General features: G+C 43.9%; 1 protein-coding gene across 22 annotated transcripts in view; it reads left to right on the forward strand.

The window, feature by feature from the left end:
* The window catches only part of SYTL3 (synaptotagmin like 3), a 122,202-nt gene that overhangs the window by 87,337 nt on the left and 12,359 nt on the right, over positions 1-22,506 (forward strand). For all 22 annotated transcript variants that reach the window (XM_063707223.1, XM_031012085.2, XM_063707225.1 and 19 more), the window contains 2 exons: positions 15,453-15,631; positions 21,933-22,035. In XM_063707223.1, the coding sequence (XP_063563293.1) occupies positions 15,453-15,631; positions 21,933-22,035 (282 nt within the window). The remainder of the gene's footprint in view (positions 1-15,452; positions 15,632-21,932; positions 22,036-22,506) is intronic.

The following is a 22,506-nucleotide window of genomic DNA, read 5'->3' on the forward strand; positions in this document are numbered from 1 at the left end:
TCCTATGTAGCTGTTAGATACAAAGGAATAAGTACATTCTGTGTCCTTGTACTTTAACCAAGATATTTGTGCTGAATATGCTCACAGGCACGTTCCAGCTTGCAGCCTACGCCCCTTCCTTATTTGGAAATACTACTTTTCTAAGTCCTTTTGCAAGCAACTTCCTCTTTTCCTTTGTTCTCTATTGCCTATATCTATTTTTAAAAGTTTTAAATTATTAGCCAGTCAGGTTTTAGATTGTAAGGTCTGGCTCCAGCCAATGGAGACAAAACACAGCAGCGGGGACAAGCTGCGTAAAGGATAAAAATTGCTTCCTTCCATTGTTCAGGTGTGCTGTCGTCATTGTTCCGTCTGTTAGGAGCACCGTTTCTGCAGAAAGTAAAATTGCCCTGCTAAAAAAACTTTTTGTCTAAATGCTAATTTTTCCTTATAGTACTAAGGAACAAGCATTCTGTTTCTAAATAAACATTTTACTTATAACAAAATGGTGGCCCGTACGGGGATACACTCCTCCAGGGGCGGTCTCTATTCCTCTCTCATGAGGAGGCGCCCCACTGCCTTGTTGCGGTGGCCTCTGGGGTAAGGAATCGAGACCCACCCCGTGTGACGAATAAACCTGGACTCTCAGCAACGCGGAAAGAAAGCAGCCAGTAACCTGGAGTGCAGGGTCCTCACATACCACGTGGACCAGGTAACCTCATGCATAAGACAAGGAAGGAAATACCGGAGGAGCTGGTAAAATATTTCCTTGGTGGTCAGGACTAAGGGAAGAAAAGCTGCGGGGCGGTAAAGCATTCCTTGGTTAGGACATACCAAGGTAAGAGAAACCGCAGGGGCGATAAAGCATTCCTTAGGACTGAAGAAAGAAAAGCCGCCAGGGGGCGAGTCGGGGTGGGGCGGTGAAGTATTCCTTAGTCGGGATGTCTTAAAGGTTAAAAAGAGGTGAAAAGTCCCCATTAGGGGGGAGATTAAACATCATACAAACCTCCAGTAGTAAAAAAGATATTCGGGCCGGGCGTGGTGGCTCACGCCTGTAATTCCAGCACTTTGGGAGGCTGAGGCAGGTGGATCACGAGGTCAGGAGATCGAGACCATCCTGGCCAACATAGTGAAACCATGTCTCTACTAAAAATACAAAAAATTAGCCGGGCGTGGTGGCGGGCGCCTGTAATCCCAGCTACTCGGGAGGCTGAGGCAGGAGAATAGCTTGAATCCGGGAGGCGGAGGTTGCAGTGAGCCGAGATCACACTATTGTACTCCAGCCTGGGCCACAGAACAAAACTCCATCTCAAAAACAAAACAAAACAAAAAAACTAAAAGTCTTTTAGCACAGGTACTACCCCTAGAATTTCCAGCACACCAGCACCAGCCTGGGGACCACGTCCTCATCAAAAAATAAAAAGAAAAAAAACTCAAGCCAGCCTAGGAAGGACCCTACCTTGTGCTGCTAACCACCAAGACTGCCTTTGCACAGCAAAAAAAGGATGGACACATCATACCGAAGTCAAAAAAGCATCGTCACCTTCAGAATCATGGGCCATTGTTCAAAGTTATCTCTCTTTTTCTTTTCTTCCCTTTACTTCCCATCTTATAACTAATTTTTGTTGTTGTTGTTGTTGAGATGGTGTCTCGCTCTGTCACCCAGGCTGGAGTGCAGGGGTGCAATCTCAGCTCACTGCAAGTTCTGCCTCCCGGGTTCACGCCATTCTCCTGCCTCAGCCTCCCGAGTAGCTGGGACTACAGGCGCCCGCCACCATGCCTGGCTAATTTTTTGTATTTTTAGTAGAGACGGGGTTTCACCGTGTTAGCCAGGATGATCTTGATCTCCTGACCTCATGATCCACCCACCTTGGCCTTCCAAAGTGCTGGGATTACAGGCGTGAGCCACCGCGCCTGGCCAACATAACTAAATCTAACTCACCTCAAGTTATTACTTTTAATGCCTGTTTAATTATGCCTTATAAAGATTTACATAACCAAAAACAGCTTACTACTTCAGAAAAATATCTCTGTCCCTCTTGGACTTCCTCAAATTAGGAAGACATAGTAAGTTCCTTTAAGAATACTAGTAATCCAGAGAATAGTAGCTGTATTAGTAAAAATCAGACTCTTGTCCTTCTGAAACAAAATCTCTATGTTCTGCTTAGTCTAATGTCCTATACAACACTAAAGGTTTAAAATAGACTGCTTCCATAGGTCTTTGTCAGTCCTTAAATCCATATATCCATTTCACCAAAAGAATTACTCCTTCTAGTTGTCAATCTCCTTCAACCACTCCATCAATCACTCCTCCCAAGCACAAGGACAAGACTGATGTCTCTATAATAAAGGTGAAGAACCTAAGGCAAACAATAGCAATGAAGGCAAGGTATCAAAATATAAATGCCTGGCTAAAATGGATTAAATATTCCATCCGCACTCTAAATAAAAGCGACTGTTACGCGTGTGCGCACGGTAGGCCAGGGGCCCAGCTTGTCCCCTTTCCACTCGGATAGTCCTCTGATGGACAAGACGTAGACTGCATAGTAGGTCCTTTTCAAAATCCCACAGCCTAGGATAGTAAACTATGCCAGACTCTCTCTGCTATTTCCTAAAGTGCAGTACCCTGCAGGTCAGCCCTCAAGGGCCATCCAGCCTCCATCTTCCAAGACCAGTTTTACCTCGTGTCTCCAATGACGAAGGAAAAATTTGGCGTACCTTAAAGACTTAATAGGATGCAGTAACGTCAGGCACTTCCAAGAGCCTAACCCATCAGTTCACCCTTATTCATCCCCAAGTGAACGTATGTTAGTATTGTAAAAAACCTTTACTAGGCACTCTGCCAAATAATTAAAGCAGTACTTATGCTGTAGTTCAATTGGCTATCCCTTTTACCCTGGCATTTCATCAACCAAAAAAACTCTTTCCTTTAAAAACTCAAGCAAAACAGCTAAGCCAAAACATGTTTAAACAGTTTAAAAAGGAAAAAAAAAAAACACTGTAAAATCAAAAGGCGGGAATTGTAGAAAGTAAAAAGTTTCCTCTTCAGTTTCCCTTCTGGTAATAATAATAATGTTAAAAATAATAATTTCTTTTAAAGACTAACTTCCTTCAAGCCTCCTTGCTTTGTGCTAATAACTCTTTGTTAAGCCCTATTCTATGTAGCTGTTAGATATAGAGAAATAAGTACGTTCTGTGTTCTTGTACTTTAATGAAGATATTTGTGCTGAATATGCTCACAGGCACATACAGCTCGCAGCCTATGCCCCTTCCTTATTTGGAAATATTATTACTTTTCTAAGTCCTTTCACAAGCAACTTTCTCTTTTCCTTTATTCTCTATTGTCTATACTTTTTTTATTTTTTATTTTTTATTTTTTGAGATGGAGTCTCGCTCTGTGGCCCAGGCTCGAGTGCAGTGGCCCAACCTCAGTTCACTGCAAGCTCCGCCTCCCAGGTTCACGCCATTCTCCTGCCTCAGCCTCCCTAGTAACTGGAACCACAGGCGCCCGCCACCACGCCCGGCTAATTTTTCTGTATTTTCAGTAGAGACGGGGTTTCACTGTGTTAGCCAGGATGGTCTTGATCTCCTGACCTCGTGATCCGCCCTCCTCGGCCTCCCAAAGTGCTGGGATGACAGGCGTGAGCCACTGTGCCTGGCCACCTATGCCTATTTTAAAAAGTTTTAAGTTGTTAGCCAGTCAAGTTTTAATTTAAATCGTAAAGTCTGGCTCCAGCCAGTGGAAACAAGACACCGTAGCAAGGCCAAGCTGTGTAAAGGATAAAAATTGCTTCCCTCCATTGTTCAGGTGTGCTCTCGCCATTGTTCCATCTGCAAGAAGCACCCTTTCAGCCAGGCGCGGTGGCTCACACCTGTAATCCCAGCACTTTGGGAGGCCGAGGTGAGCGGATCACGAGGTCAGGAGATCAAGACCATCCTGGCTAACACGGTGAAACCCTGTCTCTACTAAAAATGCAAAAAAATTAGCCGGGCATGATAGCGGGCGCCTGTAGTCCCAGCTACTCGGGAGGCTGAGGCAGGAGAATGGCGTGAACCCGGGAGGCGGAGCTTGCAGTGAGCCGAGATTGCGCCACTGCACTCCAGCCTGGGCAACAGAGCAAGACTCTGTCTCAAAAAAAAAAAAAAAAAAAAAAAAGAAGCACCCTTTCTGCAAAAAGTAAAATTGCCTTGCTAAAAAAAAACCTTTTTGTCTAAATGCTATAGTACCAAAAAACAAGCATTCTGTTTCTAAATAAACATTTTACTTATAACGGGTGGAGGGGTTGGGATGAGACTGTGTGTTCATAGAGAGCCAGTGGGCCAGTTTCCACTGATCTGCCCAGGATCCCACTAGATTGGACTCTAAGCTCCTTCAAGGGCCAGAATCACATCCTTATAGCCCTAGAAACCAACACATAGCCAAGCACGTGGGCTTGGATCCACCCCCTGACAGTCTGTGGGATCCTGTATGACCTGCCCACCACTCTGCCCCGACCTCACCAGCTCTCACCCACCCTATGGCTCATTCCACTCAGCTGCAGGGCCACTCACTGGTGCTGGAACCCCCAGACACATCCCACCTCCAGGCATTTCTGTACCCTTCCCTCCCAGACATCACAAGTCATGCAGTCCCTTCCTTTAAGGCTTTGTTCCAAGCCACCTTCTCAGGGAGCTCCCCCTGCCCCGCTCTCCCCACCTGCTCTATGTTAATCCATGTCCTCACCACCCCTGACATGCTGTAGAGTTGGCTCATCTGTTGGATATTGTCTGTGTCACATCCACACTAGACTAATTCCCAAGAGCTGTGTCCAACACTTAAATGGCCTCAATAAATGTTTGTTGAGTGATTGGGTTAATCCTAATCATAGTTACCATTTATTGAAGGCCCAAGGCAGGTGCTTCACAGCTCAGTCATTCTCACAAAGATCTTGTTATGGAAGGTGCTGTTATCCCATTTCACAAATGAGGAACCTGAGGTTCACAGAGGTTAAAGCGACCTGAGCTGACTGTAGAACTCTGATTCAAACCAGGGGCCTGGGGAGTCCAGGCTTTTCACACTATCCCACAGGCGTTTTGTACTTTTACATTGAGCAGTTTTCCTGACCCATGCTGCCTGGTTCAGCCTCACTCACTCAGGGCCAGTCCACACGTAGAAGCAGGGAACCAGGATGCTAGCCTAGGGAGAGGTGGGGTGAGCAAATCCATCTTAGTCCCTTTGCCGCTTAGGGACTTTTTGTTGGAAAACAAAAAATTGTTTTTAACAGCCCCATCAGTGGCATATGAGATTCTGCAATTCCCCATATACTCATTAACTTTGAGTATTAATCAGATTTTACACATACACACACGGATGATGTTAATTTTATAATTATTAACTATGCCTAACTAAATCATAGTGCAAATTCAGTAGGGCTGTCTATTCTCACCCGTTTTTCTAAAGTTTTCTCTGATTTGTGCCCTTAAAATTTATAATCGTGTTACTATGCATTTAATTGTAACCTGTTCCCTTTAGGCTGAAGCAGCATTTATTTGAGGAAACTGAACTCCCACAAAACAAACCACTGATTATTGCTTCTTGCTAAAGGTGTTGCCTTCCCTTCTGAGAAATATTTACATTCTCTGAGAAACAAGGATTGGAGTAAAAACAAAAAACAAAAAACCCAGCTTATTAAAATTCCACTTATTACAGAAGTATAAAGCCAGATCTAGACAACAAATAGGGAAAATCATTTAACCTCCCAAGTAGGCAAATCAGTGCAAAATTAAAGCAAGCTGTTATTTTGGGACCCCTTTAGTAAATTTTAAAAATAATAGAGCTCAGTGTTGGTAAGGTGTAGGGTAGCAGGCGTTATTACAAACTGCAGGGTGAGCAGAAACTGTTACAACTTTTCTAGAGGGCAATTAGCAATAGATGTCAAAAGCCTTTACTTGTTCTCTTTAGTTGAAGAACTTCAGTCACAGGAACTACTCTTTAAAAATTATCATGAATGTTGGCCAAAATGTGCATACATAGACGTTCCAGACAGCATTGTTTATAATTGTTTTAATTTTGAAAAACTGTCAACAACGGCCGGGTGCGGTGGCTCACGCCTGTGATCCCAGCCTTTGGGAGGCCAAGGCGGGTGGATCACAAGGTCAGGAGTTTGAGACCATCCTGGCCAACATAGTGAAACCACATCTCTACTAAAAATACAAAAAATTAGCCGGGCGTTGTGGCGGGCGCCTGTAGTCCCAGCTACTCGGGAGGCTGAGGCAGGAGAATGGCGTGAACCCAGGAGGCAGAGTTTGCAGTGAGCCAAGATCACGCCACTGCACTCCAGCCTGGGCGACAAAGTGAGACTCCTGTCTCAAAAAAAAAAAAAAAAAGAAAAACTGTCAACAACCAAAATGTCAAGAGAAAGATAAATTATGGAGAATGTGCACACAGTATTATTCTAACTGTATAAATTTCAAAATCAGGTAAAACTAAACAGTAGATTGTTTGGGGGATATATTCATGTATAATAAAATCATTGGCTGGATGCAGTAGCTTATGCCTGTAATCCCAGCACTTTGGGAGGCCAAGGCGGGTGGATCACCTGAGGTCAGGAGTTTGAGACCAGCCTGACCAACATGGTGAAACCCCATTCTACTGAAAATACAAACGTTAGCCAGGCATGGTGGCAGGTGCCTGTAATCCCACCTACCTGGGAGGCTGAGGCAGGAGAATTGCTTGAACCTGGGAAGTAGAGGTGGCAGTGAGCCGAGATCGTGCCATTGTACTCCAGCCTGGGCAACAAGAGCAAGACTCTGTCTCAAAAATAAAAAATAAATTAAAAAAAAAAGTAAAACCATCAAGAAAATCAAGGACGATTAACAGACAATTTGAAATAGTGTTTCCTGGAGACAGGAATGAGAGGGGATTTGATAAGGGAGGAGGAGTTCTGGGGCGCTTCTTAAGTCCTGGCGATGTTATTTTTCTTAAGCTGAGTGTGGGCATGTGGATGTTAATTTTATAATTGTTTAATCCTATACTTTATATGTACTCTTTTGTTAAACATTTCATGGCAAAAAAAAAAAGGAAATGAAAAATCAAATGATTTGCTCAGCTTACAAAGGGCATCCACATTTTGTGGCATTTTTAAAAGGCTGATAATCACTAAGCTTACCATGCATAGGCATGGTTCTAAGTCTTTTTCCATGTGTTAATTAATTGAACCTCACCCTGACCCTATGAAATAGATCCCCATTTTACAGATGAGGAAACTGAGGCTCTGGAGGGTAAGATAATTGGTCAAGATCACACAGCCACTAAGTGTCAGGGCCAGGCACTGGAAGGCTGCTGTGTGGCCTCATCACTCACCATCTTAACCACTTTGCAAAAATGTTCTCAGTGTGTTCTTATCAGGATTTATTATTTTTAATTTAGCTGTGGCTTCAGTTGACTCTGAGTTTTCTGCCCTTGTGAAATAAAAGGGCATGAAACTTAGCTTGCAGTTACAGGACATACATTTGTGACCTTCAGAGAAAGTCACTGGCAGAAGGCTCCCTGCCTGCCTTGAGTTTTTCCTTTGCCGTTACCCAGATTGACTTTCTTTCAAACCCAGACTGTGCCAATGGCTTTAATAAAAGTCAGGCTGAGTTTTGGGTTGCTCTTCTGGGCCAGAATCTTTTGGTTGACTCCATTTGCTGCATTCAGCTTGTAACCTGCTCAAAGGCTCTGTTCTGGCTCCAGAGAGAGCAGAACCAGGAGCCCTGCCAGGGCGATGGTGGTGGAGCCATGAGTCGCCTGGGAAGGAACGCATTTGATGGATGGACGTGCTCTGCTCTCCTTTCATTATGAGGGTGTATCCTCCCCGTCCCTGCTCAGCAGACACAGCGGCTGAACTACTCAGAGACATGAGCATACATTATGGCCCAGAGATTTAGGAGCCCTGGTCCACTTCCAGGTCTGCTTCTGATGTGTGATGCAATTTGGGGCATGACTCAACCTGCCTTGACCTTCGTTTATCTACTTATAAAATGATGAGTAATGACAATGCTTCCTGGATGCTTTATAATTCTGGGTGCCAACCTGGACAAGCCCAGCTGTGCCCTTTCTTTCTACCTGCACACCAACAGCTGCACACCCAAGGAGCAAAGTGCATGGCAGGGCAGCCCTAACCCCAGGACACTCACGTCTGCATGCTGGAGATTAGGTCTGCCCTGTTGTGTTCCCAAGTCCACTGTGCCCAGCACTGCCCAGCAATCCTGATGTCTTTTCCTGATTAACACAGTTTTTTTGCTCTCCACAACAAACATTTCACACCTCCTCCAGTCTTTTCAAACCTGCTCTTCCTCCTCACTCTCAAATCTCCCTTTTTACTCTACCAAGAAAGAAAAGAATCAGTTTGAAATTTCCCAATCCTCCTGATAGCAAAATTAACCAACCGCATTTGCACCCAAGTGACTCTCCTTTCCCCACCCGCAATAGAAGAAGCTGATGCCTGCAGCAATACTTGGGATCCTGCCCTTCCCTGCCTTCTCTGTTCCTTATTCTATTACTTGTCCTTCCTCTCTCTTACGCATTCAGCCTCTACTTACCTGGACCCTGAAACACATTCAAGTCTCCTGTAATAAAACACCTTCACTAAACCTTCCATTCCCCTCCAGCTGCCACTTTTCTCTCCCCACCTCAGCTAATCTTTTTATTTTGTTTTGTTTTGTTTTGTTTTGAGATAGAGTCTCGCTCAGCTGCCCGGGCTGGAGTACAGTGGTGCTATCTCAGCTCACTGCAACCTCCACCTCCCGGGTTCAAGTGATTCTCCCACCTCAGCCTACCAAGTAGCTGAGATGACAGGTGTGTGCCACCGTGCCCAGCTAATTTTTGTATTTTTAGTGGAGACAGGGTTTCGCCATGCTGGCCAGGCTGGTCTCGAACTCTTGACCTCTAGCGATCCACCCGCCTTGGCCTCCCAAAGTGCTGGGATTACAGGCGTGAGCCACTGCGCCTAGCCCCTCCGCTAAGCTTTTATTAGTTGTCTGCACTTGGCATTCCCACCTTTCTCCTCCCACTCACAGCCCTCCCTGTCTGGCTCCCTGCAAAAGAAGGCGCCGTCTCTTCCTGCCCTTCTGTACATTCATATTTCAGCTGTGTCTCATCTAAATAGCACAGTCAGATGTTTTTAAAAATCCAGTCATTGACTTTTTTTGTAGTATGTAACCTGTTCCAGTTTATTGTAACTACTTTTTTCTCCTGTGTTACTGTCTCTGCCCCCTTCTTTTCATCATTCTTTTTGGATTAAACAAGTCTGGCTTCTATCATTTCTGGTGGGCAGTAAAATGGTTAAATCTTACTGTTGATTCCATCATAGCTAACAGACCCCTTTTTTCTCTACCATTAAGATTTTCTCTGTCTTTGATTTTAAGCAATGTTATTATGATGTACCTATGTATAGTTTTTTTAAAAATATTTTTCCTCTTAAATCTGTGGTTTATTGTCTCTTGTTAGTCTTTAGAAATTCTTAACCATTATCTCTTCAAATATACCTTCTGCCCGATTTTTCTCTATATGAGAGTCCAAACATATACTTTTTCATTATGTCCTGTATGTCTCTCTCCCTCTATCTCTCTCTCTGTCTCTTTCTCTCCCTCTCCCATCTTTCTGAGATGGGGGTCTCATTCTGTTGCCCAGGCTGGAATGCAGTGGCACAGCCCTAGCTCACTGCATCCCAGAACTCTTGGGCTTAGCAGGAGCACCCACTCACTATGTTGTGCAGACTGGTCATGAACTCCTGGCCTCAAGCAGTCCTCCCACCTTGGCCTCCCAAAGCACTGGGGTTACAGGCATGAACCATGGTATTTGGCCCTGTATGTCTCTTATACTCTTTATTTTTCATTCATTTTTTCTCCTCTGTGCTTCACTCCAAATATTTTCCATTGACCCATCTTCCAGTTTACCAATCCTCCCTTCAGCTTAGTCTGATCTTATGTTAATTTAATTTGTGGAGTTCTTCATTTCAGTTGCCTTACTTTTTAGGCAAGTTACTTTTTTTTTTTTTTTTTTGAGTTGAAGTCTCACTCTGTCACCTAGGCTGGAGGGCAGTGGTGTGATCTCGGCTCACTGCAACATCTGCCTCCTGGGTTCAAGCAATTCTCCTGCCTCATCCTCCTGAGTAGCTGGGATTATAGTTGTGTGCCATCACACCAGGCTAATTTTTGTATTTTTAGTAGATTCAGGTTTCACCATGTTGGCCAGGCTGGTCTCAAATTCCTGACCTCAGATGATCTGCCTGCTTCGGTCTCCCAAAGTGTTGGGATTGCAGGCGTGAGCCACCATGCCCAACCAAGGCCTTAATTTCTATTTGATTAATTATTATAAATTCTAGTCCTCTGGAAAAATTTCTATTTGATTCTTTATTATATATTCTGCTTCTCTGGAGAAATATATTCTTGTCATATATTTTCTTGACCATATTAGTTACAGTTATTTTAAAGTTTATATCTTTCAGTGCCAGTATCAGGATCACCCATGAGTCTATTTTTATTGTGCATTTTTTCCCTCTTTGTTTTTGGTCACTTACTCTTGGATCTTAGACTTAGGATGACCAACCATCCCAGTTTACTCAGGACTCGCCTGGTTTTAGCAGTTCAAGTCTTGCATCCCAGGAAATTCCTTAGTCCTAAGGAAACTGGGACACTTGCTTACTTTTTAGTCCTGGTATGCATGGCAGTTTTTTACTGAATGCTGGACATTGAGTATGAAAAACTGGGATAATTTGAGATTCAAAAATATTAGGTTGCTAGAAAAGTCCTTGTGGTTGGACCGTGAATTTTATATAATTATAACTTGGCTCAAACACATCTTTATTAATAAAAGTAGGATCCATTACAATCAACACATTTTTGCCAAAGAGAAATGAGTTTGTTTATTCCTGTACCATAAAAATCTGTGCTTTGGGATTCGATGAACTCTTGGAAAGCATTTTCTGCATCCTTCTGGTTGTGTTTTCCCTGCACAAAGTTCTCACGATGCTTGAAGAAGTAGTAGTCTGTTGGCAAGAGGTCAAGTGAATATGGCGGATGAGGCAAAACTTTGTAGCCTGATGTGTTCAACTTTTGTTTTTGTTTTTTGCTTTGAGATGGAGTCTTGCTCTGTTGCCCAGGCTGGAGTGCAGTGGTGCTATCTCAGCTCACTGCAACTTCTGCCTCCTGGGTTCAAGTGATTCTCCTGCCTCAGCCTCCCAAGTAGCTGGGATTACACAGGTGTGCACCACCGCGCTCAGCTAATTTTTGTGTTTTTAGTAGAGACAGGGTTTCACCATGTTGGCCAGCTGGTCTTGAACTCCTGACCTCAGGTGATCCACCTGCCTTGGCCCCCCAAAGTGCCGGGACTACAAGCGTGAGCCACCATGTCTGGCCTTGTTCAACTTTTGAAGTGTTGGTTGTGTGACATGCAGTAGGGCGTTGTCATGGAGAAGAATTGGGCTCCTTCTGTTGATCAATGCTGGCTGCAGGCGTTTCAATTTTTGGTGCATCTCATCAATTTGTTGAGCATACTTCTCAGATGTAATGGTTTCGCTGGGATTCAGAAAACTGTGGTGGATCAGACTGACAGCAGACCACCAAACAGTGACCAGGACCTTTGGTGCAAGTTTGGCTTTGGGAAGTGCTTTGGAGTTTCTTCTCAGTCCAACCACTAAGCTGGTCATTGCTGGTTGTCATATAAAATCCACTTTTTGTCACACATCACAATCTGATTGAGAAATGGCTTGTTGTTGTGTAGAATAAGAGAAGACAACCCTTCAAAATGATGATTTTTTTGACTTTCACTCAGCTCATGAGGCACCCACTTATCGAGCTTTTTCACCTTTCCAATTTGCTTCCAATGCGGAACAATCATAGAATGGTCAGCGTTGAGTTATTCAGCAACTTCTCGTGTAGTTGTGGGAGCAGCTTCGATGATTGCTCTCAATTGGTTGTTGTCATCTTCCGATGGCCGCCACTACACTCCTCATCTTCAAGGTTCTCATCGCCTTTGCAAAATTTCTTGAGCCCCCACTGCACTGTATGTTTTGCTGGGCCAAATGCATTGTGGGTGTTGCGGATTGTCTCTGCTCCTTTATGATCCATTTTGAACTCGAATAAGAAAACTGCTCAAATTTGCTTTTTGTCTAACATCATTTCCATAGTCTAAAATAAACATAAACAGCAAATAATCCATTATTAGCAAAAAAATAAATAAATAAAGCGAGAAATGCCCATTGAAATGATGTATAACATAACCACATTTATTCAAGAATGTATTCCAGTATCAAATGGCAAATTCCAACAATGCAAAAACTGCAATTATTTTTGCACTTTTATTATGCTTCATAGAGAATTTACTTTTGCTCTTAACATACAGTTAGAGTGGAGGCAAAGAATCTTTATCTAGTCTGGGGCTGAGCTGATTCAAAACTGGGTTTCCATTGATGAAGACAGGTCCATTTCCAGATGACTCTTCCTCCTAGTAAGGAAGTCTTTGGAGGATCCCAGCTGAAGGTCTGGATATTTACCAAGCCCCTTCCCTGTGATAAGCCTGAAGGGCAGTTTTTTCCTCTCTAGTAAGATGAAACTGCTGGAAGCATTTTTTTTTTTTTTGAGATGGAGTCTCGCTCTGTCACTCAAGCTGGAGTGCAGTGGTGCGATCTTGGCTCACTGCAACCTCCGCCTCCTGGATTCAAGCGATTCTCCTGCCTCAGCCTCCTGAGTAGCTGGGACTACAGGTGTGTGCTACCATGCCCGGCTAATTTTTTTTTATTTTTAGTAGAGATGGGGTTTCACTGTGTTAGCCAGGATAGTCTAGATCTGCTGACCTCCTGACCTCATGATCTGCCCGCCTCGGCCTCCCAAAGTGCTGGGATTACAGGTGTGAGCCACTGCGTCCAGCCAGCTGGAAACATTCTTAAGCTTCTCAGCCTCTCAGCCACAGCTTCCAGTTCAGCAAACGCCTTGAGGAAAGGCAGCATCTGGGTACTCGTGGATTTGCCCTGTCTCTGGGACCTTAGCTCCTCAGGTTCCCCATGACTTCGTAGCCTTGAATGCTGATTTTGCCCCCGAGTCCCGTTAGACTGCTGAAAACTCTGCTGAGCTTCTGAGTCTCTTTGCCATTTCATTTCGATTGACATCTTGGCCGTCCAGCCCTTGGACGTGCAGCGGTAGTAATTCAATATGCTCCTGATGCAAGGAGAGTCAAGCAGGTCAGTAGAGTAGAATCAAGTCCTGTGTTGCTTACACAGGGACCTATGCCTTGAAGTGAAAGGCAGCTCTGGATGTCAGGCTTACTTCCATGTGCTTCTCTTCAGCATCTTGGCCCCTTGCATCCTGGTGGTCTTGGCAGCTCTACAATGTCTTGAAATAGTTTGGTTGTTTAATTCAGCTTTCTAATTGTTCTCAGCAGAAAAGTGTGTGTAACACCATTTAGTCTGACATAGCCTGAAGCTGAGTCCCATGACAAATGCTGTATTATTCATTAGCTTCTCCATTCATCCACCTGGTTCTTCTCTCAGGCTGCTCACACCTTTTGCCAAGCTCCATTCTCTTCTATCTTCACTTCTCATACCTCACTCACTCATGCTGGTGCACCAGTCCATGCTTTTTTTTTTTTTTTTTTTTTTTTTTTTGGTAGAGATGGGGTTTTACCATGTTGGCCAGGCTGGTCTCAAACTCCTGACTTCAAGTGATCCGCCTGCCTCTGCCTCCCAAAGTGCTGGGATTACAGGCATGAGCCACTGCCCCCAGCCTGTGCCTTTTTGAGTGTGTAAAAATTTTACATTGTTTTCCATTTTAACACTGGAATGGTGTTGACAGGTGAGATTTTTCAGAGCCAGTGACTGGATGTGGTGAAGCTTGTTTTGTTCTTGGCATTCATCAGTTCAGGTTCCAGCCTGTCTGATGACTTGTTGGTATTGTTTTTTGTTTGTTTGTTTGTTTTGAGATGGGGCCTCACTCTGTCGCCCAGGCTGGAGTGCAGTGGTGCAATCTCAGTTCACTACAACCTCTGCCTCCCAGGTTAAAGCAATTCTTATGCCTCAGCCTCCCAAGTAACTGGGATTACAGGTACGCGCCACTTGCCTGGCTAATTTTTGTATTTTAGTAGAGACGGGGGTTTCACCATGTTGGCCAGGCTGGTCTCGAACTCCTGATCTGCAGTGATCCACCCTCCTTGGCCTCCCAAAGTGCTGGGATTACAAGGGTGAGCCACCACGCCTGGTCTCAGTTGTTGTTTTTTTTTTCTATTTTATCTTTCCCTTGTGGTTCTGACTTTCTGCCCCCAGGCTTGTTTCTTTTTTTCTTTTTCTTTCTTTCTTTTTTTTTTTTGAGACGGAGTCTTGCTCAGTCGCCCAGACCGGAGTGCAGTGGGGCACTTTCCACTCACTGCAAGCTCCGCCTCCCGGGTTCACGCCATTCTCGTGCCTCAGCCTCCGGAGTAGCTGGGACTATAGCTGGGACGCCACCATGCCTGGCTAATTTTTTTTTTTCTTTTTTTGTGTTTTTAGTAGAGACGGGGTTTCACCTTGTTAGCCAGGATGGTCTCGATCTCCTGACCTTGTGATCCGCCTGCCTCGGCCTCCCGAAGTGCTGGGATTACAGGCGTGAGCCACCGCACCCGGCACTCCCATGCTTGTTTCTTAGTTTCTTTTCAGGATGTTTTATAGTGTGGAGGAGCTAGTTGGGAATTGGAAGTAGAAATCAGTTAGGCTTCTCTTCCTATAAAGGCAGCACAGAGATTGGTTGCATGCAAAGTATTTAAGCACGTTTAATAGTGATAAGGTGGCTGATTGTATCTTTTAGGCCCAGGAATTTTGTGCTAATTAATAACATTCAGTAGCCTCTCCTTATCTACAGCGTATAAGCTTGGAGTACCGTAGACTGTGATGATAGTGTTATTTTTCATTTTAGGTAACCAGAAAAATTTAGATACAATTTACTGTTACCATTGGGTGCACACTTTACTTGCTTTATTCTATTTATTCCTCACCATAGCCCTGTGAGATCAGTATGGTTTTTTCCAGTTAGACTTTGCCACAGCTAATGAGTGGCAGCACTAGCATTTGAGTCCAGGTCTATCTGATTCCCAGTCGCAGCCACTTAGCCCGAGACTGTGCCGCTTTCCACATAGCTGTCCTGCCACGGATATTATCTTGGCCTCCTGGGAGTGATCTTGCAGAATTGCATAGGAGCTAGTCCATTTCGCCCCAAGCAATTTGTGTTAAAGAATGAGATTGTGTAACCTTTATTGCTAGGCAAAAACTGTATCTAGGCAAGAGAGGGCCTTCTGAGGATTCTCTATCTCCTTGAGATAGAACATGTGGCAACTTATTTTGGCAAAGTACAAGCTGGTGCATTATTAACTTAATGCGAGTCAGGATACATGCTGTATGAGTTTTTATTTATGTGCTGTCTTCAAACCAGAACATCAAAGAAATGAATTAACTGAAGTAACTTATTATATCTGTTCTTCTTGATTTCAGGGAAGTTTAATTAGCATTGATAGCACCTGTACAGAGATGGGCAATTTTGACAATGCTAATGTCACTGGAGAAATAGAATTTGCCATTCGTTATTGCTTCAAAACCCATTCTTTAGAAATATGCATCAAGGCCTGTAAGAACCTTGCCTATGGAGAACAAAAGAAGAAAAAGTGCAATCCGTAAGTTTTTTCTTTTAAGTTTAACATAAGACGTATTGATTCCAAAATGTATATGAAAAAGTAAAAGTCTAAGAATAACCAAGACAATTATTAAAAAAAAAAAATGAAAAGGCTCACTTCAAGAATTATTATAAAGCTGTAGCAATGCAAACAATGTGTTATTGATACAAGGATAGAACAAGTCAGGAGAGTAGAATCAAAAGTCCAGATACAGACCTTAGCGTATATGAAAACTTACATGATCAAGGAGTGTCTTAGTCCATTTCGGCTGCTGTGACAGAATACCATAGACCAGGTGGCTTATAAACAAGACAAATACATATCTCACAGTTCTGGAGGCTGGGAAGTCGAAGCTCAAGGTGCTGGTAGATTTGGTATCTAGTGAGGGCCCCCTTTCTGGTTCTTAGATGACTGTTTTCTTGTGTCCTCACATGGTAGAAGGGATAAGGCAGCTCTCTCGGGCCTCTTTTATGAGGGCACTAATCTTGTTCATGAGGGCTGCACCCTCATGACCTAATCACTTCCCAGAGACCCTACCTCCTAATACCATCACATTGTAGGTCTGGCTTCAACTATGAATTGGTGAGTGGTGTGGACATAAACATTCAGTTGTGGAGCTATTACAGATCAGTGAGGAAAAGTGGACTTCAATAAATGATGTTGAAAAATTTGGCTTTCCACGCAGGAAATACAAAATTAAAATCTTGACTCACACAATCCATAAAGAGATTTAAAATATTATTCTCACTGACAGATATGAAAAGGTGTAGCACCATAATAATAATAATAATATATAATAATATTATTATATGTAATATTATATTATTATATACATAATATAATAATAATATTATTATTATTATTATTATTATTTTGAGGTGGAGTCTTGCTCTGTCACCCAGACTGGAGTGCGGTGGCGCAATCTCGGCTCACTGCAACCTCCGCCTCCCGGGTTCAAGTGATTCTCCTGCCTCAGTCTCCTGAGCATCTGGGACTACAGGCACGCACCACCACGCCCAGCTAATTTTTGTATTTTTAGTAGAGACGGGGTTTCACCATATTGGCCAGGCTGGTCTCGAATTCCTGACCTCGTGATCCACCCACCTTGGCCTCCCAAAGTGCTGGGATTACAGGCATGAGCTACCACACCCGGCCAGCACTATTATTTTAATGTGCATTTCCCTTATTACTAACAAAGATGAGCAACTTGTTTAAAAAAAAAAAAAAATAGAGACAGGGTCTCACTATGTTGCTCAACCTGATCTTGAACTCTCGGACTCAAGCAGTTCTCCCACCTCAGCCTCCCAAAATGCTGAGATTACAGGTGTGAGCCCAGCCTTTTGAGCCACTTTTTATATATGCATTTGCCACTTAGGTTTATTTTATTTTATTTTTTTGAGACGGAGTCTTGCTCTGTTGCCCAGGCTGGAGTGTATTGGCATGATGTCAGCTCACTGCAACCTCTGCCTCCTGGGTTCAAGCAATTCTCCTGCCTCAGCCTCCTGAGTAGCTGGGATTACAGGTGCCCGCCACCACACCCGGCTAATTTTTGTATCTTTAGTAGAAATGGGGTTTCCCCGTGTTGGCCAGGCTGGTCTTGAACTCCTGACCTGAAGTGATCCACCTGCCTTGGCCTCCCAGAGTGCTGGGATTACAGGCATGAACCACTGTGCCTGGCCAGGCTTATTCTTTTGTGAGTTTTCTATTCAAATCTTTTGCCCATTTTTCTTTTTAAAAATTTCATTAATTAAAATTAATTTTTTTTAAGAGACAGGGTCTTGCTTTGTCACCCAGCTTGGAGCGCAGTGGTGCCACTATAGCTCACTGCAGCCTCAAAGTCCTAGTAGGCTCAAGGAATCCTCTCACTTCAGCCTCCTGAGTAGCTGGGACTACAGGAGTGGAGTGCAATGGCACGATCACAGTTCACTGCAGGCTCAAGCGATCTCCCTGCCTCAGCCTCCTGAGTAGCTGGGAGGCACATGCCTGTAGTCTCAGCTATGTAGGAAGCTAAATTTATAACTTTTTTTTTCCAGCTAGATTTTTTAACTTATTTTTGTAGAGACAGGGTTTTGTTCTGTTGTCAAGGCTGGTCTCAAACTCCTGGGCTCAAGCCATCCTCACACCTTAGCCTCCCAAAGCTCTGGGATTACAGCCATGAGCCACTGCACCTGGCCTCCCATTTTTCTATTGGATTGTTTATTGTTTTATTTATTTACCAGAGGTTTTTTGTTAAACCTAATTTAAATAGGTTTAAAAATTATTTATTAGTTGTATATATTGTACATATTTTATCCATCCTAGCTGTAACTTGTTTTCTATCTTGTTTATTATGACTTTTCTTGTAGAAAGTTTAATATCAGATGTATCAAGCTTTTCCTTTAAACTCTCTGCTTTTTGTGTCTGTAGAAGAATTGCTGTGGCACCCGAGAGTTTAAATACGTTCTCTGGTTTCTTCTTATCGTTTTTTTTTTTTTTTCCCCCACACTTAGATCTGTTCACATTACGAGCGGAATTGATTTTCTATATATAGTTTAAGGCAGGGGCCTCAGTTTTGCCTTTCTTTTTTCTTACATGGGGAACTTCTGGCATACTGTTTTAATTACCAGCTAAAGAGTGATGATGGGAAAAGAAATCAATTGTTGATTTAATCAAACTCTCTTCTGCTCTGAAATTTTTAGTAGCTCTTTAGTACCAGACAAATTAAGTACACATTTCTATAGCACTTGTGGTTCCTTCGTAACAGAATCTCTCCTATTGTTCTAGTCTTAGCTTTTATTATTACTCTTCCTGTACCATCTACCTCAGGAAAACTCGAATAGTCTTTGCCCCAAAAGTATTTCCTGACTTTTAAATTTCAAAATTTGAGGAATGCAGTTAAAGCAGTGCTTATATTTAAAAGAAAAAGACTTAAAATGAATTATTTAAGCCTCCACCTTAAAATGCTAGAAAAAGGCTGGATGCTGTGGCTCACACCTGTAATCCCAGCACTCTGGGAGGCCAGGGTGGGTGAATCACCTGAGGTCAGGAGTTTGAGACCAGCCTGGCCAACATGGTGAAACCCCATCTTTACTAAAAATACAAAAATTAGCCGGGCATGGTGGCGGGTGCCTGTAATCCCAGCTACTAGGGAGGCTGAGGCAGGAGAATCCCTTGAACCAGGGAGGTAGACGTTGCAGTGAGCTGAGGTCACACCATTGCACTCCAGCCTGGGCAACAAGAGCAAAACTCCGCCTGAAAAAAAAAAAATAGAGAATACTCAAATACCAGTATAGGAATGAAAGAAGAGACAACATGACAGCACTTACAGACATTCAAGTATAATAAGGGGGTCAGGCTGGGGGCTCATGGCTGCAAGCCCAACACTTTGGGAAGCCGAGAAGGGTGGATCACCTGAGGGTCAGGAGTTCAAGACCAGCCTTGCCAACATGGTGAAACCCTGTCTCTACTAAAAATACAGAGAAAATTAGCCAGGCATGGTGGCATGTGCCTGTAATCCCAGCTACACAGGAGGCTGAGGCAGGAGAATTGTTTGAACCCAGGAGGCAGAGGTTGCAGTGAGCCAAGATCATGCCAGTGCACTCCAGCCTGGGTGACAGAGTGAGACTCCCTCTCATTAAATAATAATAAAAAATAAAAATTAGCCAGGTGTGGTGGCACACACCTGTAGTCCCAGCTACTTGGGAGGCTGAGGCGGGAGAATCACCTCAGCCCAGGAGGGCTGTGATTGTGAGCTAAGATTGTGCCACTGTACTCCAGCCTGGGCAACCAAGTGAGACTCTGTCTGAAAAAAAAAAAAAAGAAAAAAGAAAAAAATATATAATAAGGGGATATTATGTAAAACTTTGTGTTAATAAATTTAACAACTTAGATGAAATGAACACCTTCTTTTCTTTTTTTTTTTTTTTTTAAAGAAACGAGGTCTCACTATGTTGCCCAGGCTGGTCTCAAACTCCTGAGCTCAACTGGTCCTACTGCCTTAGCCTCCCAAGTAGCTGGGATCACAGGTGCACACCACCGTGCCCAGCCAATTAAAAAAAATTTTCAGTAGTGATGAAGTCCCACTATGTTGCCCAAGCTGGTCTCAAACTCCTGGGCTCATGCAATCCTTCCGCCTTGGCCTCCCAAAATGCTGGGATTACAGGCATGAGCCACCACACCTGGCTGAAATCGACACATTCTCAAGAGACACAAATTGCCAAAACTGACATGAAATGGAATAGAAAACCTGAATAACCCTATATCTGTTAAAGAGATTGAATTGGTAATTTGGCATCATCTAGAAGAGTTGAAGGGGCATATATCCTATCACTCCTGGTTACATGCCAAGAGAAGTGCTTGCACATGTGCACCATGAGCAGAGAGAAAAACTAGGACATAAGACAAATGTTCATCAACAGGATAAATGACTTGTGTATTCATTCAATGGAATGATACATAGGATTAGAGATGAATGAGCGGCAGTTACAGCAACATAGATGAATCCCAAACATAATATTGAGTGAAAAAAAGCAAATTATGGAAGAATGTATACAGAATGATCCCATTTATATAAAAGTTCAAAAACGGAAAACTAAGCAGTACATTGTTTAAGGAGACACATCAAAATGGTGAAACCATAAAGAAAACCAAGGGGGTGATAAATATAAAATCCAGTATGGTTATTACCTGGTTACGGGCAGGATTATGATAGGGAAGTCACTGGTTATGTTCTGTTTCCTAAGCTGGGGGAGCGGGTATATGGGTGTGCACTTTATTATAATGCTTCCAACCATATAGGTATATTTTATATATTCTGTTTTACATATATGAGATTGCATGAATGTGTAATGCTCAGTAACTTAAGAGTAAATGAACTGTGAAGAATTAGAGATGGAGTTTTGAGGGATTTTTTGTTTTGGTTTGATTTTTTGAGACAGAGTCTTGCTTTGCCGTCTAGGCTGGAATGCAGTGATGTTATCATGGCTCACTTCAGCCTTGACCTCCTGGGCTCAGGTGATCCTCCAACTTCAGGCGTCAAGTAGCTGGGACTACAGGTGCACACCACCACACCCAGCTGACTTTTAAATTTTTCATGGAGATGAGCTCTCCCTGTGTATTGCCCACGCTCGTCTCAAATTCCTGGCTTATGGAATCCTCCCTGAGCCAGGTGCCTGGCCAGTTTTTGGGTTGTTTTGTTTTTCTTTTTTGAGATGGAATTTCGCTTTATTGCCCAGGCTGGAGTGCAGTGGCGCGATCTCGGCTCACTGCAACCTCCATCTCTCAGGTACAAGCGATTCTCCTGCCTCAGCCTCCTGAGTAGCTGGGATTACAGGTGCATGCCATCATGCCTGGCTAATTTTTTGTATTTTTAATAGAGACAGGGTTTCACCATGCTGGCCAGGCTGGTCTGGAACTCCTGACCTCAGGTGATCCGTCCACTTCATCCTCCCAAAGTGCTGGGATTATAGGTGTGAGCTTCTGCGCCTGGCCTCCTGGCCAATTTCGAGTATTTCCACAAAAAGCTTAACCTAGGGGGAAGAAGAGACCCAAGACTGGGGCTAAAGAAGGGCACAGATAGAGGAGGCTCACTGTGATTTTTTACTTTGGAAAGTAGAGCCTGTTTCTAGCCGGTGGAGAGGGGGCTTGGGCTGCTGCTGGTGTGGGGGTCATTGCCATCACTGGGGCTGCCAGAGGAGCCATGAAGGGCAGCGTAGGGGCCTGTATGGAGGGGTCAGCCTGGAACAGGACAGGACATGTCTTCCTCTCCGCCTGGATTTCAGGGGCTGGGTGAGTGCAGATGGAGACATCTGTCATGCTGTGTGCGACCTCTAGACTCAGCAGAATCCCACTTCTCTGCGGTTGGGAGGAGCAGAGTCTTTGAGGCCCCTGCAAGGAAACAGCACAGTGCGAGGCATATGCTTCCTACTTCCACTTTTTTTTCTTTTGCAGGTGGTGGGTGGCAGAAGGGACGGGAATCCGGCTCATGGCCTTGACATCCAGGCAGGCGAGAGAATCTCTGGTTCCATGGTCTTCGCCAGATGGAGTAGGGCCTGAGGAAGGCAGGACAAGCTTCACAACCCCAGGAATATTCCAGAGGGTTATGTGGCTAGCATTTGACCATAGACTGCATGGATCAGAAGCTGCCCACCCAGCACTAACGTTGCTCACTATTAGGCTATTAAGTCCTTTCTATCAACCCAAAAATTCCAGCAGGAAGCCTGGTAAAGAAAACGCTGGCATGTGGGTTCTCTGCTGCCCCCAAACTCTTTATCCACCCCTTTCCCTGAGTTCTCACTCTGTCCCCGCTGTGTTTGGCTCCTAGGTATGTGAAGACCTACCTGTTGCCCGACAGATCCTCCCAGGGAAAGCGCAAGACTGGAGTCCAAAGGAACACGGTGGACCCGACCTTTCAGGAGACCTTGAAGGTACTTGCTGGACAGATATTCCTGTGCAGAGTCCTCCTGAGCCCGGGTGGAGCGCCTGGGGCAGAGTCCAGTGGATGGTGCTTTCAAACTCTTGACTCAGTTAGATATAATACAGACACCTATATGTTTCTTTGCGGCTCTGTCAATCAGTGTTAAGTTGGTAGAAAATAAATGTCAGCCTTTGTACAGGAAAAGTGCAGAGTCTGCCAGACTCAGGAATGGCTTTTGATTAATGATTTCTGAGAAGATGGTGAAAAAGAACCTGGCTGCCTCTTTGTCTCGGGCTAACACCGGGGCACAGGATAATTTTAAAAATTAGTTTGTCTTAGTGAATGTTTCTATCAAAGAGGTGTTCTCAGACAGAGTGCCCTGAAAATTAAACTCCTGAGTTACTGTCTTTGTAAAAGTGCCCCTTTATTGTATTTCTGACAAACTCAGGTTTCTTCTAATTTTATTTTTTTTAAATGAATC

The sequence above is a fragment of the Gorilla gorilla genome, chromosome 5 (genome assembly GCF_029281585.2).
Source record: "Gorilla gorilla gorilla isolate KB3781 chromosome 5, NHGRI_mGorGor1-v2.1_pri, whole genome shotgun sequence".
Classification (NCBI taxonomy): Eukaryota; Metazoa; Chordata; class Mammalia; order Primates; family Hominidae; genus Gorilla; species Gorilla gorilla.